The sequence below is a fragment of the Hemicordylus capensis genome, chromosome 2, assembly GCF_027244095.1.
Source record: "Hemicordylus capensis ecotype Gifberg chromosome 2, rHemCap1.1.pri, whole genome shotgun sequence".
NCBI classification, from domain to species: domain Eukaryota; kingdom Metazoa; phylum Chordata; class Lepidosauria; order Squamata; family Cordylidae; genus Hemicordylus; species Hemicordylus capensis.
In genome coordinates this window covers 308,623,865-308,642,035 of record NC_069658.1, presented here as the reverse complement: position 1 = coordinate 308,642,035, position 18,171 = coordinate 308,623,865, and the positions used below count along the sequence as shown (strand labels likewise).

At 44.0% G+C, this 18,171-nt stretch overlaps 1 protein-coding gene across 19 annotated transcripts in view; it reads left to right on the top strand.

Annotated features, from left to right (window-relative positions):
* CACNA1D (calcium voltage-gated channel subunit alpha1 D) overlaps positions 1 to 18,171 on the top strand; it is a 455,958-nt gene that overhangs the window by 406,841 nt on the left and 30,946 nt on the right. For all 19 annotated transcript variants that reach the window (XM_053289171.1, XM_053289170.1, XM_053289177.1 and 16 more), the window contains 4 exons: positions 8,293 to 8,406; positions 10,227 to 10,618; positions 11,314 to 11,340; positions 14,570 to 14,719. In XM_053289171.1, the coding sequence (XP_053145146.1) occupies positions 8,293 to 8,406; positions 10,227 to 10,618; positions 11,314 to 11,340; positions 14,570 to 14,719 (683 nt within the window). The remainder of the gene's footprint in view (positions 1 to 8,292; positions 8,407 to 10,226; positions 10,619 to 11,313; positions 11,341 to 14,569; positions 14,720 to 18,171) is intronic.

Genomic DNA, 18,171 nt, shown 5'->3' with positions numbered 1-18,171 from the left:
TCTATCTATCTAATCATATTTGTACACCGCCCGAAACTTCCTTTTCTGGGTGGTATACAGCAACATAAAGCAGGTTAAACGATAAAGTAAAACCTTAAAACAATTTAAACCACAAGTCTAGTTAAAAAGCTTGGGTGAATAAACGTGTCTTTAAAAACTTTTTAGAAGTTGTCACAGATGGAGAGGTTCTTATTTCAGCAGGTAATGCATTCCAGAGACTCGGGGTGGCAAGAGGGAAGGCCCGTCCCAGTACAGCTACCAGACAAGCTGGTGGCAACTGCAGATGAACCTCTCCAGATGATCTCAATGGGCGATGGGGCTCATAGTGAAGAAGACATTCTCTTAAATACCCTGAGCCTAAGCTGTTTAGGGCTTTATAGTTTATAACCAGCACTTTGTATTTTGCCTGGAAACTTCTTGAACTACAGCCAGTATAGTTCTTTGAATATAGGAGTAATATGGTCTCTTTGAGATGACCCAGAGACCAACCTGGCTGCCGCATTCTGTACCAACTGCAGTTTCCAGACCTGCGTACAAAGGCAGCTCCACGTACAGTAGTGCACATTGCAGTAGTCACCTTTGTAGATCACCAGCATATGCAGTGGTGCACCTAGCTAATTTTGGAGCCTGGACCTGAAGGGCTTCGGAGCCCCCCACCCCGCATGCCCACCCTAATTTTAAGAAAGAAAATTCTCTTTCCCCACCCCCCACCCCAGCTCTGGCTGGCCTGTTTTTAGCACTTCTCCTTTGGTGAACACTTTCGAAGAAAGCAAGTAATGCCTTCTGCCACTTTGCTGAGGGTGGGAGCGAGGAGGGGAGAGTTCCCCTTCACCAAAAATTTTACTTTTACCTTTACCCAGGGAGGGAGGGTGGGACAGGGTGTTCCGGCAGCTGGAGGGAGGGTGGGGGTGTGAGAAGGGGAGAGTTTACCCCTTTTACTGGGATGGCTGGGCAGCTAGCTCCATCCAGCTCACCTCCCTCCTCCCAAGTGACTGCACAGGCCTCTCGCTTCTATGCTTCCTCCACACTGAGGAAAGGCTGCTTGGCAGAGAGGCGAGAGGCCCATTCAGTCACTTGGGAGGAGGAAGGCGAGCAGGGAGAAGGGAGGTGAGCTGGAAGGAGCTCACTGCCCTCCATCCCAGTAAAAGGGGGAACTCTCCCCTCCTCGCCCCCCCTGAAGCCACTGCCATGGCCCATCCCACCTTCCCTTGGTAAAGGTAAAAGTATTTTGGTGAAGGGTAACTCTCCCCTCTTCGCTCCTCCCACCCTCCCCGCAGCTACTGCCGGCGCTGCATAGCAGCATTTTTAACACAAAAGGGGGGCTTTCTCCTCGCCTCCCACCCTCGCTGCGGCCGCTGCTGCTGTGCCCCGGGTGAAGGGAGAAAGTTTCCCTCAACCACCTCCCCTTCCCACAGCCTACTGCCACTGCCACACAGTGGCTTTTTGCCTATGGGCAGTAAAAAGGCTAATCTGCCCCTCCCTGTCTGGCCGCTGATAGGACGCTGGGAGAGGAGATGAGGGCAGGCTGTGGCTGGGTGAGTGATTTGGAGCCCCCCCCCCCGACAGGATTTGGAGGTCCACTCAAGACAGAGGCCACAGACCAACATCCCCAAATCTGAGAGTAAGAGCACCGCTGAGAATACGTAATACAAGAAGAAATGGATGCAGTTGGCATATCAACTGAAGCTGATAGAAAACACCTTTAACCAGTACCTCAACATGGGAGACCAGGGAGAGTTGTAGGTCCTGAAGCACCCCACAGACTGCGTACCTGTTCCATCTGGGGGAAGTGTGACCCCATCCAGAACATGCAGATCAAAATCATCTCTTGGGTTCTGACCACAATAAGTACCTCCATCTTATTTGGATTGAGTCTCAGTTAGTTATCTCTCATCCAGCCCATCACTGCCTCCAGGCAAGCATTTATGGAGTGTATGCCTTCTCCTGATGATGTTGACATGGAGAAATTGATTTGGGTGTCATCAGCATACCGATAACACCCCGCACCAAATCTCCTGATGATCTCTCTCAATAGGTTCATGTAGATGCTAAAGAGCATTGGAGACAGTATGGAGCCCTGTGGGGCGGGTGTGTGTGTGCGTGCCATATAACAGTTCATGTTTTGAAGAACAACAGTCTCCAAGTGACACCATCTGGAATCTGCCCAAGAGATAGGAGCGGAACTACTGCAGAGCAGTGCCTTCCACTCCCAACCCCGTCAGACACTCCAGAAGGATACCATGGGCGATAGTATCAAAAGCCACCAAGAGATCTAAAAGGACCAACAAAGTCACACTCTCTCTGTCAGTTCCCCATTGGAGATCATCCATCAGGCCAACCAAGGCAGTCTCCACCCCATGGCCCACCCCAAAACCAATTGGAAGTGGACCTAGATAATCACTTTCCTCCTAGACTGCCTGGAGCTGGAAGGCCTCCACCCTCTCAGTTATCTTGCCCAGTCATGGAAGGTTGGAGACAGGCCTATTGTTGCTTAACTCTGAGGGATCCAAGGCAGGCTTCTTCAGAAGAGGTCTAATAATTGTCTCCTTAAGACAGGAAGGCATCCTGCCCTCCCTCCAAGAAGCATTTATAATATCTACCAGGCCTTCTAAAACAAATCCCCTGCCAGATAGTATAAACTATGTCGGACAAGGGTCAAGGGAACAGGTGGTAGGCCACACTGCTCCAAGCAGATTATCTACATCCTCAGGAGTCACAAACTGGAACGGATCCAGCCGAACCACATAAGAGGAATTGCTAGGCACCTCTGCATTCGACTATGCAATAATTGTTCCAAATTCTGATTCAAGGGAGAAGGGGCATTTACTGGCCCTCTCACAACCCTAAACTCTGCTGGGCATAAACATGTGGGTGCAATACGGGCAGAAAGGGATTGCTTTTTTGCCACACATATTGCCTAAGCATAGGTCTTCAAATATTCTCTATGTTGCAATCTGTCGGATTTGAGTTTAGTCTTCCTCCACTTGGGCTCCAGTCATCTACCTTGCTGTTTCAGCCCCCATAGTTCTTCTTTATATCCAGGGACCAACTTTGAAGTCAGCCGGAGAGGACATTTAGGAGCTATCATGTCTACTGCCCTGCTGAGTGTGCTGTTCTAGTTCTCCACTAGGGCATCCGCAGAATCGCTGGCAGACAACACTAAATCCTTCCAAGGCTTCTTGGAATCCTATAGGATCCAATAACCTTCTTGAGTGGACCATCCTAATAGTCCCCTCACCCTTGTGGAAGTGCGACGTGATTGTGAGTCCAAACTTAACCAGATAGTATCCCTCCATGACAATGGGGGAATCACAGGAGTCCCCACCCACAGAATACCACCCTGGTCAGAGTAAAAGACCAGATTAGTAACTGGGGAGGCCCCAATCTAGTTTGGGACTGCAGTGAGAGAAGAGGTTTTAACTTTTTCCACCACATTCCCAGTCTGGATCAGGACTCCCTGTTTGTGTCCATTTCCCTGTGTATGAAGATTCTGTTAGAGCCATTCTGGATCCAGGTCATGGGGAAAGAATTAAAGCCCCTCCCCACCACAGACCTAATCCGAATTTCCTCATGGCTACTATTTCTTTTTGAAGTACAAGCACACAAGAACATAACTTATAATTTGACCCTTAATCTGTCATCTGGCACTTTCCAGTCGTATACCAATGATCTATTCATTTGGGTTTGTGGAAACTTGTCCACAGTAGCAAAAATTCGGTTGTGAGAATCTGTCAGTTAAAACAAATGGATATTTGGGCTGGACTGGGCCAAACTGCCTGAATGGTGGGGGTGGGGGCCTCACTCATTGGGCTTCTGATCTCTTGGCCCTTATTAAGATGGGCTGCAGCCAGGGGTGGGGTGGGGTAGCTCAGAAGGTAGCTGGAAGACATGCTGTGGGGTCAGGAATTTTTTCATCTGGCTTCTACTCTCCACTTCCCTTCTGCATGAAGGAAGGGGACTGGTTGAAGTTTTTATGCTCTCTTCCACTTTTTCTCAGCTTGCTTGTTATCTGGGGCTGAGCTCACTCTAATTGTGTTCTCATATCTTTCACCTGATTGGTGGAGGTGGGAGCATCACCCATTGGACTTCTGATCTCTTGGCCCTTATTATGGTGGGCTGGGGCAGGACACCTCCAGGTGGCCACTGAAGCCAGCTCCCAAAGGGGGCTGGCCATTGGTGGTGGCCTTCAGGGGTGGAACCAGTGTTCCAATAGAGGTTCCCAGATGTTTTTTTACTACAACGCCCAGAATCACCAGCTGCAATAGCTTTTTGGGGATTATGGGAGTTGTCGTCAACAACATCTGGGAATTCTTGTTAGAGGGAACACTGGGTGGGGCTGAGGGCTAAGGCCAATTTACTGTCTGGGACTCCTTCCCTATAGTGCCAGGCTTCCTCTTATTGCCCGGATACTTACAGCTATTTGTCAGGGCTCTGCTATAGGTGTAGGAATTGGGGGCACTTTGGGGGGTTCTGGAGTGGCTATTATAGTAGTGCTGGGGAATAGAAAATTTGGCGTTGGCAGGTCCACAGGCCGTGACAGGGGAAGGGAGACCAGAAATTTAATAGCTGTTTCCTCTCTCGGTGTGTAGTTCCATCTACCCTCAGAACCTGACCTTGCTCCTTTGCAATGCCAGGTCGGTTCAAAACAAGACCAAGACCATTCATGATCAGGGAGCCGACGTGGCTTGTATAACTGAGACCTTGTTGGAGGAGGCAAATGGCAAGTGGGCTCGGCTGCTCCCTGCTGGGTACTCTGTGATGGAGCAGGTTGGGAAAGGAGGTGGTGTGTGTGTGGCTGTGATCCATCAGAATAACATCCCCCTCATCAGAATCCCTGTGAGACTATGATCCAATTGAGTGTATGTATCTTGGCCTGGGGACTCGGGATAGACTGGGAATTCTTTTGGTGTGCCGAGCACCTTGTTGCCCAGAGGAGTCCCTAACAGAGCTGATGGAGCTGGTTACGGAGTTGGTGTTGGAGTCTCCTTGGAAGTGCCTTGGAAGTGTTCGGCCTACCACTTGTCCTTTGGACTCTTTCCCACTATGGCTTATAACATCTAGCAGGGAGGCTGTTAGAGATGGCCTAGTTGACATCATAAATGCCTTGCTGTGGGAGGGCAGGATGCCTCCATGTGTGAAGGAAGCAATTGTGAGCCTTTGCTTAAGAAGCCTGCCCTAGAGCCCCCAGTGATGGATAATTATAGGCCAGTCTCCAACCTCCCTTGAGTGGGCAAGATAATTGAGAGGGGGAGTGGCTGATCAACTCCAGGAAGTTTTGGGAAATACTGATTATCTAGAGCCTTTTTAAATTAGCTTTAGAACAGGCTATGGGGTGGAGACAGCCTTGGTCGGCTGGATGGATTATCTCTACCAGGGAATGGACAAAGGGAGTGTGACTCTATTGGTTCTTTTGGATCTTTCTGCAGCTTTCAATACTATTGTCCATGGTATCCTTCTGGGGGATTTGGGGGATTTGGGAATAGGTGGCACTCTAGTATCTATCTACCAGAGAGATGGGAACCAATTGCAGTGGTTCCTATCTCTCTGGTAGATTCCAGATGGTGTCGCTTGAGAAATAGTTGCTCTCTGAAATGAGAGCTATTTTATGGTGTCCCTCAGGGCTCCATTCTATGTCTGATGCTTTTTAACATCTCCATGAAACCGCTGGGTGATATCATCAGGAAATTTGGACCAGGGTGTTAACAATATGCCGAAGACACCCAAATCTATTTCTCCATGACATCATCTTTAGGAAATGACATAACCCCCCTAAATGCCTGCCTATAGGCAGTGATGGACAGGATGAGGGATAATAAATTGAAGCTGAATCCAAGCAAGACAGAGGTACATATGGTAAGGGGTCATACTTGGAGGGATGCAACAGATATTCCTGTTCTGGATGGGGCTGGATCCAGAACAGGAGTGCTCTTGGGAGTGCTCCTGGACCCAGGCCTTGCTCTGGATTCTCAGGCTGAGGCTATGGCCAGGAGCATTTTCTATCAACTTCAATTGATATGACAGCTGCATCCATTCCTTGAAGACAGTGATCTCAGAACTGTGGCGCACTCTCTCGTAACCTGTAGGCTTGACTACAGCAACGCACTCTACGTGGGGCTGCCTTTGTATGTAGTTCGGAAACTTCAGTTGGTTCAAAATGCAGTGGCTAGATTGGTCTCCGGAGTGTCTCAGAGAGACGATATTATGCCTGTTTTAAAGCAATTGCATTGGCTACCAATAGGTTTCTGGGCAAAATACAAAGTGCTGGTGATACCTTTAAAGCCTAAACAGCTTAGGACTGGGTTATCTAGAAGAGCACCTTCTTCTGCATGATCCCTACCACACATTGAGGTCATTGAGAGACCACCAGCAAGTCTGGCAATGACTCAGAAGTGGACCTTCTCTATAGTTTCTCCTGGGCTGCGGAATACGCTCCCTATAGACAATTGTGGTTTAACATCTTTGCCAGCCTTAAGCCACACTTTTTCAGCCAGGCTTTTAGTACTCTCTGAATGTTTTAAATTTTTTTAAAAAAATAAATAAATTCTAACAGTATGTTTTGTTTTTATTGTGTTCATTTTTGGGAACCACCTAGAGCCTTTGGAGTCAGGTGGTATATAAATTTAATAATAAATAAATAAATATTACAGATCTCTGCAATCATGTTTCCTTTTCTGTACACTCTTCCTAGGCAACAGAGCCCACCTGGATATTCTAGACACTGATTTGAAGGGCAGCAATTGTGTAGCTCATGCCTGCAGCTTCTGCTTGCAAGGATCCCTATTCGGACCTCAGAAATAGAGGGAGATGACCACCAGCTGGTGCTTCTGCCAGCAGCAATGGCAGTATTTTGCCAATATTTTACTAAGGGGTGTTTTGCCAGTATCTTACACATTGTTTTGCCAGTGTCTTACTCAGGGGAACCCAGCCTAGGGGTTGCCACATGACTTTCATGAATGGCAGGGTTATCTGGAGCCAAGTATGCTGTGCTGCCAAGGGACTAGAAAGCTCAATCAAACTATCTCATCCTAACCTAGCTCATAGCATTTCTATTTATTTATTTATTTATTTATTTATTTATTTATTTCTCAAATGTGTACACCGATCAAAACTTTCATCTCTGGGCGGTTAACAATAGCATAAAGCCAGTTAAAAACATATACAAAAAACTTAAAACCATTTAACAATTTATCTATCTTGTTGAGGCCAAATTGGGAGGAGTTCAGGGAGAAGCCACCCTGAACTGCTGCGAGCAACAGTGAAATATATACATTGATTGACTGATTACATGCCGTCAAGTCGGTGTGGTCTCTTAGCGATCACATAGATAAATTCTCTCCAGGATTATCAACTTGACCTTTAAAGTCCCTCAGTGGTGCATTCATTGCTGTCGTAATTGAGTCCATCCACCTTGCTGCTGGTTGTCCTCTTCTTCTCTTTCCTTCAACCTTTCTCAGCATTATGGACTTCTCAAGGGAAGTGGGTTTTTGCATAATGTGTCTGAATATATATATAATAAATGAAATAAAATATAGTGGTGTTTGCTGACCTCTGAAGCTTTTTTTCCTTTCAGGACAGGGCTCTGCAGCACTCCCTTTTCTTCTCTTCTCTTCTCCAATCTTTCCTAAACCCCTGCTAACTTGGCACTTTCCTTATCCCCTGCTTACTTGGCAAAGAGGCACCTTTTAACGTGGTGATTCTCTTTATTTAGCAAGGGGAGAGTAACTGGCCCTATCCACTCACAGCACACAGTACCTCCAGTGACTGTTGCTGGTGTCTATCTTGTGTTTCTCTTTAGATTATGAGCCCCTTGGGGGACAGGGATCCTTCTTATTTATTTCTTATTTCTCTGTGTAAACCGCCCTGAGCCATTTTTGGAAGGACGGTATAGAAACTGAATAAACAAACAAACAGGAGCAAGAAGGCAGGGCCAGTCTGGGTAGTAATGCTTAGAGAGGACATAAACGTACTGGAGATCATCTGCAAGTTCCCATTACACCTTTCCTGCAGTCCAGGGCAACAAGGAAAGATTTGCCACAGTGCAGAGCCCCAGAACAGGCATCCCTTTGCCATGCCAGGAGAACCGCATGCAAATCAATTTAGCCCTCACTCAGTCCTCACTCCCTCCTCTGATCACAAGACGGGGAAGTCAAAGAATTCAAACTTGGAGCTAGAGTGGGAACACATGCAAGCTATAAGGAAAACTCTCTTCGTATCGGTCCCTCAATTGAGATAAATCTGGAAGAGAAATTTTGTTATTTCTCATACGTTGATAATTCTGTTTTACCCATTTAGGCTGGACTAAGGACTCTTCATGATATTGGCCCTGAAATTCGGCGAGCTATATCCTGTGATTTGCAAGAAGATGAGCCAGAGCAAAATCACCATGAGGAAGAGGAAGTATACAAAGTAAATGGCAAAATAACAGATTCATTGGCTCCACCTTTTGAATTTAAACATTTACTTAGCAGACTTGCTCAGAATGCGTTCAGTTTTTTCAAGAGGTTCAGTGCATTTGATTTTATGCCTCAGTTAGCTTACTGTAGACTGTTTCTCGTAACAAATAGAAAATTAAACAATTTACCATGCTGTCACCTTAGAATCATATAATTTTTGAGCGGTCTTCTGCTCCAGCCGTCTGCTCAGTGCAGGGAACTGCTACAGCATTCCTGATTGATGGCCATCCAGCCTGCCTTTGCAAACCTCCCCAGTAGGAAAGTAGGGCCTACTGAGGTCAGTGAGATTTACCTCCATAATAAGATTTTGGACAAGAGGTACTTATGCCATCTACCTCTTGCAGTACAGAAAACACACCCAAGGAGGTATTAGAGCTGTGCGTCTGAATACAAAACCTGTTTGGGGAAAACGCTTTAGCAATCATTGTAGACTTAACTGTTAAGATATTTCCAATTGCCATACCACGGGAAGAATCTTGATAAAGTGATGATGTGTTGAAATTCAAGCAAAACCGTTTGTATTAAAATAAAGTGGCTTAAGTTCCAAACACGTAAGTTATCCAGGGCTGGTAAAGTGATGATAAGTCAATAAAGGGATGTAAGTGAAAGATACTAAGCTATTTCAACACAAAATGGAAAAGGCAGAGACTTGGGATACAACTGAAGTTTGTTAATGTTGGAACATAGGACGGCTTTGGCTTGCATTGCTCCCTCACTTGTGGGGACTATTGTAAAATGAACATCAGATATGCAATGTGAATGCCAGCGGTGTCCTACAAACACTAGTGCTTTACAAACTTATAGCTAAATTGAGTTTATGTGTTCAGTGTGCCATTAAATATCCAAATATTAGATGCTGGGAGATGGCGGTCACCTTGATGCCCAGCTTGTAATCTTCTAGGGGCACATGGCTGACCACTGTTTGAAATATTATGCTGAACTAATCCAACTGAGCAAAGAGAGTCCTGTTATCAAGCCCACATAACAACTACCATTGATAGTAACAATGGAGGATGTAAGACTTGGGAGGCAGATTCTTCATTAGATGCTTCCTTCTGCCAATTGTTATTGCTTCTGTCTTCTCTAGATTGAGCTTCGAGAGATACTGCTATCTCCACCTTAGTCCTGACTAGACTACACCATCTGGGTTAGGTGTAAAAGAATCATAGAGTTGCATGTCATCCACACGTTTAATAAGAAAACTCAAAGCACTTCACTGTATGATTCACTATCCATGCCAAAAGGTTGAGCTGCATGGATGGTCAACTAGAGCCAGACAGTTGGCACATGCAGTGGAGCATGATTCTTATGCCTGTATGAGAACAAGAATCACAGAACTGTAATATTGTCTGCAACACCCTTATCGTTGTGGCATGGCTTTCACTCATAGTTGTAAGAACAAATATTACAAGTTTAAGTTCTCTATAGTATTTGTAAATGCTATAGATACATTATTATTGGATGGATTTATTTTGCTCGGCTATCAACTACAAGCACTGTAGCCTGGATATCGATGGTCTAGTGCTTGCTAGCAGATGAACAACCAGTTCTTGACATTGCTAGCAGATTAAAATTTGGCATTTTAATATATACCTGTCATGATCACAGGCACCCTATATTGCTACAGAAGAGGCTTTTAAAAGCAGAGTATTATGAGGTGCAACAGCCTGACTGCAGGCACCCTGGATGCTCCACATAATGTATGCACAAGTACTGAAGCAAGCTTGATTTCAGCAACGTATTATATTGATTGACTGTTAACTTCTGTTTCAGAGAAATGGTGCCCTGTTTGGAAATCATGTAAACCATGTTAGCAGTGAGACAAGAGATTCATTTCAGCAGATCAATACCACACATCGGCCCCTGCATGTTCAAAGGCCTTCAATTCCATCTGCGTATGAGACAACTGAGAAAAATGTCCATCCTTCAACAGGGAACTCTTTATACCATAACCATCATAGCCACCATAACCATCATAACCACAACTCAATAGGGAAGCACGTTCCAAACTCAACAAATGCTAACCTCAATAATGCCAACATGTCCAAAGTGGCGAATGGGAAACACACAGGTGCTGGAAGTCATGAGCGTATGTCTGAAACAGGGCACCGTTCACACTCCAGAAGTGATCGTCATGAAAAACATAGAAGATCCACTAACAGGAGGTAAATACTTGCATTTGTGTGGAAACAGCAAATGCTACATAGATTTTTTATTGTTTTACATAAATGCTAATGACTGCGTTTTTTAACTCAGTTGAATACTGGAGGTTTTGTTGCGCATACCACGGCTAACACTTTCCATCAATCTTCTGCTTAATTTTAGATCCTTTGACTATTTTTACATGATTATTTCACTTGCCTTGGTTCATTTCCCAGGTTAATTGTAGTATAGAATTTCTCCACTTGTATTTTAGTAAATTGCATTTTGCTTTTCATCCAACCATTTCTTCTGATTCATGTGGCCATTTTTGGATCCGAGAAATCTAACAGTTTAGAAGGATGACTATCATGTTGTCCTCTGCAGTAAATAAGCTAAGAAATAAACTCAAAGTAGTATTTATTTTTCAATATGACAAATGGACCTATGGTTTGAAAAATATATTTCTCAAAGTTTAAGTTCATTGAACAAATACAGTATAGAGCAGGGCTACTCAACTTCAACCCTCCTGCAGATGTTGGCCTTCAACTCCCATCATTCCTGACAATTGGCCACTGTGGCGATTGTTGCTGGGAGTTATAGTCCAAAAACAGCTGGAGGGCCAAAGTTGAGTAGTCATGATACAAAGCTTTCTTTATGATCACTTCATGAAAACTAATTACACTTTCTCCCCCTCCACATTATTTTCTTTCCTTAATAGATCTCGCTATTATGAAACTTACATTAGGTAAGTACATACATTTTTCTACATAAAACTTTGAGAACTTCTTTGTTGAAATGTGATATATATGTATTTTTAATAATAAATCATAATAAATAATAATAATAATAAATTGAACCTCTGAGACAGCATACAAGATCTTGCAGTAATAAACGGTATTAACATGCAACAAAAATGGCATAATGTAAGTACTAAATGAGTATCACATAGAAGCAATTATTTACTATAATGCCTCCAGACATTATTCAGAATACCATGAGCATTCTCTTATGAGATTAAAAACAAGAATTATGGTGTCTCTGATGGAACCAACTTTGTGGGTGAGAATGCAAAAGACTTTAGGCTTCACAGCAGGGGTGTAGCTATAATTAAGCGAACGGGTTCAAAAAGCCCGGGCCCTTCAGCTCTTGAGGGGCCCCCAGCTCCACCCCTCCCTATTTTCTTCATTATCTCCCTCACTCCGAGAGGCTGCCAGGGAGAGGGGTGAACATGCCCCCCCCTCCTAGCTATGGCCATGCTTCACAGAGCTCTTCTTCAGGCAGAAATACAAAGGCTGGAGACAGGGATGTAGCTATAATTGAGCGGATGGGTTCGAAGAACCCGGGGCCCCAAGCTCTTGAGGGCCCCCCAGCTCCACCCCTCCCTATCTTCTTCATTATATCCCTCACTCCAAGGGGCCGCCAGAGAGAGGGGTGAACACAGCCCCCTCTCCCCTAACTATGTCCCTGGCTGGAAACGATTATATATAAGCAATCAAGTGTCGAATAGCAGTCTTGAATACAAAACGTTCCAATGGCTAATTCACAGAATTCAAAGAGCAACTGGATGAAATGTTATCCCTTCAAGGTCACACAATCATTTCTTTCCCTAATGATATCTGTATGAAATATATTCTTCATTAGGGTTCTTCACAAGCTCAGTTGTCTCACTGTCTGCTTCTAGGAAAAGCTCAAATATTGACCTGTCCTCCCTCTTTCCATTTGAGCTGGGAAAGCTCAACATTTTAACATCTCCTGGAACTAGGCAATGGGACAGTGGAGTTTCTGATGAACCCTCATCAAGAAAGGTTTCATACTGATAATGCTATAGAAAAATGATTGTGTGACCTTGAGGGGATAAAAGGCATGATTTTGTGCATACATTTACTTGAATTATTCTGCTAAGTACTACCCTATTTCTGGGTAACAAATAAAAGCAGTGTTGGGTTGCATTCCAAAACCCACTCATTCTGAGATCCTGTTAGACAATTACAGATAGCACTTGGCTGCCACTGACCCATATTTCCCCCATCTATCGCCTTGATATTATCTAGGGAATGCAACATCTGGTGTCATATTGTTGTATTCAGTCTCTCACCACTCCCTTCATATGGTGACAAGTTGTTTGAACGGTGGGAGGGAAGCACTAGCAATGATATGCCTAACTTGTCATTTTAATTTTAGTGGGACTTCCTTGTCTAAATTTAGTTAGGATGTCTGCCACTGAACACAATGAAATCATGGCATGAGTTTCTATTGGTAGACGTTACTGTAGAAGCATATGGGAGAGACTGCATCATCTAGTCAGGTCCTAAAGTGTTGTCCTTCTGCTGATGGGTTGCATCCTCATCTAATCCACAACTGCTAATTTGGCAAAGAGGCACCTTTTAACGTGGCGATTCTCTATTTTTTAGCAGGGGGAGAGTAACTGGCCCTATCCACTCCCAGCACAGTACCTCTAGTGACTGTTGCTGGTGTGTATCTTATATTTCTTTTTAGATTGTGAGCCCTTTGGGGATAGGGATCCATCTTGTTTATCTATTTATTATTTCTCTGTGTAATGAGAAATGAGCCATTTTTGAGCCATTTTTGGAAGGGCAGTATAGAAATAGAATAAATAACAACAACAACAACAACAACAACTGTATTTTAGAAGGAGAAAGGAGAGAGACATAAATTAGTGATGGTTCATGATTGGGGGATTTGTAATGAACTTTTGAGTTCTCTTCAAGCCAATTATGATCCAAACCCACAACTCCACCAGAGTGTGTGCCTGGCCTGTAACATTGTCCAAATTCCCTGCTGCCAGCCAGCCTTCACACCTACTGATCTTCCCTTTCTCCAAAACTTGTCCTTGCAAAGGAGGTTGTCTGGTGCTAAGGAGGGCTTGCTGCAGTTGGAGGAGGTCTTATTTTTAAGTCTTGACATGCAAAGCATCCATTACCACCAGGGAGTCTGGGGAATCCAGTTTCAATTGACTGCTGGCTTAAGCTCTTTGATTTGATGGGAGCTGGCAGGCAGCTTCTTCTGAGGATGACTTTTTGTAAGAGTGTTTGGAGAAAGCTGGGGGGAAATGAGTTAATTACAAGGCAAGTTGGGGAGACTGCCTATAATATATATATTATTAATCAAAAATTAAAAGTGGATACCATGTTGTAAGTTGGGGTTAAAGTCGATCAGAGTCTGGAAGGTTGAAAGCCATTGCCAGTGTAAAGAACTTCCATGAGAGTTCCACTGATGCCATAGAACTGCTTCAGCACTCTGTTCTATAGTGGCTTGGTTGTAGAACGATGTTCTAGCATACATTTGTGGCAGTATCTCTTGTTACCTTCTTTATTATTCTGGATTTATCTCTCTTTCTTCTGAAATTACTCTCTGTACATTTCTTGTACCTACAAGACTGGCTGTGGTTTATTATGGAACATAACAAATGAAAACAGTTGCTGCAGACCTTGTTTATTACTTTATAATATATAAGGTGTATATGTAGTGCTTTATACTACAAAAGTGAGATCATTGATATTTTCTGTTTGTATAGTCATTGTCACAGTGTTACTTGGTTCATTCTAAGAATAGTTTTCTTCCAATGAATGTGCAATGTGAATTAAAGTTTGAAAAGTCATTTAAATCAACCTAGAATTAATCTAGAAACTAATGAAGCAAAGAAAACCTAGAGGTGTTTGCTAGACCTTGCATCTACAGAGGCTGTAAAGTTTTGTGGTTTAAAAAAACACCAAAAGTCAGTAGAAACAAAATGGAAGAGAAGGTTCATGATGGTAGATATTACACCCTATTGCTGTTACAATATTATTTGCATGAATGTACAGATCACAGATAACAATGCAGAAGGCTTATGAAAACTGTTGTAATACAGGAGTGCAACTACTAAGATTTTTGCCAATACATTCTGTCAAGAAATTAAGTTAAATATAAATGGCATATGATGGCATCCTCAAATTTCTGTGTCGTTACTGTAGGTCAGAATCAGGTGATAGGCATCTACCTACAATTTGCCGAGAAGATCATGAAATTCGGGATTATTATAATGATGATTACTACTTGGATGACCAGGAATATTTTAGTGGTGAAGAGTATTATGAAGAAGACAGTATGTTGTCAGGAAGCAGGTAAGATTATTAGACAGCCCTGAGAAAATAAATGTCACATACCTAAAGTACTTAAGGCTGCAATCCTAAACATACTTACAAGGGTTTAACTCCATTGGACACAGTGGATTTACTTCTGACTGAGCATGCAAGGATTTGCATTGTAAAAATGTTATGTATGGAATCACATACACTAAAAATAAAATATTTTTACAGATATCCAGGTCTATTCAGGTGTATAATAGGAAACATGGTTAAACAGAGAATAGTACTAGGCAAGCAATACATTCAACTGTGTGCTTTATCACAGATTTTCCTGAAGAAGTTATTGAAGGTCCCATGTACAAGGGAGAAACTTGGTTGTTGATATGTTACCATTGATCACTATTCAGTTTCTTGTGTGCATTTACATGGCTGTTCTACATATCTATAATCTATAAATATTTCTATTATAGTTATATAGTTATATTATAGTATAATTACTGCAGTTCAGTGAGGGGAGAAAAGCAGATTAGCGAAGAGACTGGGAGAGACTGTGTTGGAATTTGACTCTTTGCATAACATCTAGTTAAAAAGTGCTGACAGATTAGCCCTATTCAGACATTATGTTCTACTTGTCAGGATCAGGTCAAGTACATGTTTGAGTGTGAATGGCAGTACCAACATTTAATCTGGAAGTGATTCGTTGTCATAATGAGAAATGATGTACTGTGCCTGCACAGGGACCTCACGGATGGATTAACTAGCTTCTCATTGGCTCCCCTCCCTGCTATGCACGTGCTCCCTGCCTTGCTTTTCCCGGCAGTTGGGTGCCATTTTGTTTCAGTTTCTTTTCAACCGCTGATGCATTCGGACCCCTGGTGTAAGGCTCCTCAGTTTTAGAAAAGACAGTGTTACTTTGGACAGATTTTCTAGTACTAGCTTGGACTGTGACCTCAACTATTCTTCATCTTTCCCTTGGACTTTGTTCTCAGATATTTGAACTTTCGGTGCTTTGACTTCGGACTGTAAGTGGACTATTCTTGGGACTTTGATTCGGACTTGATGACTCCCTTTGATGGCTTTGCCGTCAGAAAAGTCATGGCTGAGAGAAAGAAGATGACCTTTAAGCGTTGCTCTCAGTGTCGAGCAAAACCTCCCTCAACTGATGAACATGAACTCTGTTTACTCTGTATGGGGGAGCAGCACGTCCCTGCTTCTTGTAGGATTTGCAGATCCTTTTCAATGCAAACACTGAAAAATCGCTCTTTACGCCTCAGAGTTGCTCTCTACAGAGACGTGCTGCATCCGCCGACGCCGAGGCAGGAATCGACATCGATCTCAGTGTCAACATCAATGTCGACAGGTGTCATGGCTCAGACTTCTGACTCAGAAGAGTCAGAGCAAGAACAGGCGGATTCGCCTGCTAGTGAGGGCTCAGAGGCACAGCAACAGGATTTGGCAGGGAGACCAGACTCTGGAGCTGAGGATTCAGAACAGCTGCCCAACATGATTCCTGATGAGGAGGAGGCTGGGATTTCACCTGTCTTGAGAAGACGTCTCAAGAGGAAAGCTCAGTGGGAGTCATGCAGGCACAGGAGATAACAAGAGAGGAAGTGCTGACTCAGGGAAGTCCGATTGGCTGCTGGTTCTCTTGAACCATATATATTTAGCAGTCTGTCAATTGCTCAGATGCTGTTAGCAACTTTCACTGACCGCAGACCGTGTGCTATTTTGAATTCCCAACTTTTCCGAGTTCCAGTTTGCCCTTGTTTGTGCCTTCCTACTTTGTTCTGTTAATTCCTTGTTCTGGTGTCCTTCATTCTTTTTTCATTCCTTGCTCTGTGTTTTCTTTTCAGTTATTACTCAGTTATTGTTAGAGGTGGGTACCTAGTTCAGTTCAGGGGACTTAATTCATTTACTGTTTTCTTTGTGAGCCTTTTATTTTCCTTCGTGTAGCTTCACTGCTACTTTCTGTTTACTCACAGGGAGAGTACTGAAGGGGGTTGTAAATCCTGTTGGGTTAGCCAAGCTAACAGATTTACGACAACAGGCCCTTTTTCTATGCCTGCTTTGTGGTCTGTGTACACACAGTCTCAAACCCTGTGGGATAATCTTGAGGAGATTGTCTTCAAGAAGCCCAAGTCTTCTGTCCACAGCAATAAGAAGTGCAAACGACATTGTGTGGCCTCCGATAGCGACTCACCGCCTCCAAAAAAGCATAAGTCAAAGTTGGCTCACTCTTCAACGTCGAGAACCCCCTCGCCATTGACCGTCCAATATCGGCCACCGATACTGTTGTTGAGTCTGTCGAAGCCACTTACTGATGCAGGGGCTGGTCTTTCCATGCCTCTCTTGACGCCGTCGTGATCAGTGCTTCCGACCATCCCATCGATCTCAACAACAACTGCTGTCTCGGCATCGATGTTGACATTGGTCTTCCCGATTCCAAATACTTTAGACTTCCCCTCGACTTCCTCAATGTCGACGGTCAATACCGACGTGGGCATCCAGCGCCATGCTAATCTGTCCTCTCCGACAGCTGATTTTGTTCTGCAGCAGCATAAACCATCCCAGACTGCGAACCTGTTCCTTTTGGAGAAGTGTGACTCCATCTAGAACAGGTAGATCAACATCGTCTCTAGAGTTCTGACCCTGCACAATAAGTACCTGGATTCATCTTATCTGGATTCAGCTTCAGTTTATTCTCCCTCATCAAACCCATTACTGCTTCCAGGCAGGCATTTAGGGAGGATATGCCAGCTCCTGAAGAAGTTGACATGGAGAAGTAGATCTGAGTGTCATCAGCCAGACTTTCTACTCCAAGTCTCTCCATTCGCATAGCAAACTACTCGGCCTGCATGACCCACTATAATTACGTTCTTTGGGACTTGTTCCATAATGAACTGACAACTTCTTATGCGGAAGACCTCATCAAAAAATTTGATGACATGCTCACGGAAGTGCGCTGATCTCACTCGTCGGCAGTTAAGCACATTTAAGCACTTGGCTGAAACCGAGTCCAGGACTATGACGATTGTAGTTTCTCTTCGACACCATGCTTGGCTAAGATCCACCACTCTTAACTCGAACATGAAGGACCGTATTGAACACCTTCCCTTCAATGGAAAGGGTCCTTTCAGCGAGTCTACTGACACAACTTTGGAGATTCTTAAAAAATCTAAATTTACCACTAAAAGCTTCTCAGCTGCAGCCACGTCTTCACAGGGCTTTTCCCACTACAGATCATATAACTGCCAATGTGGGTTTATATATCTGGACCAAAAGGACTATCGCAAGCCCTTTAAGCCCTACCATAAGAAAAGTTATGGCCAACATTTCAAGACTCAAGTTCCTCGTACTACCAAGGAAAACTTGAAGCAGTCTCTTCAATCTGAGAGACTGGCCACCGCTTGCACCATCATTGCCGGCCAATGCCTTCCAACACCACTCCACTGGCCCCTTCTGGCATGCCCTCGATATCAACTCGTTTG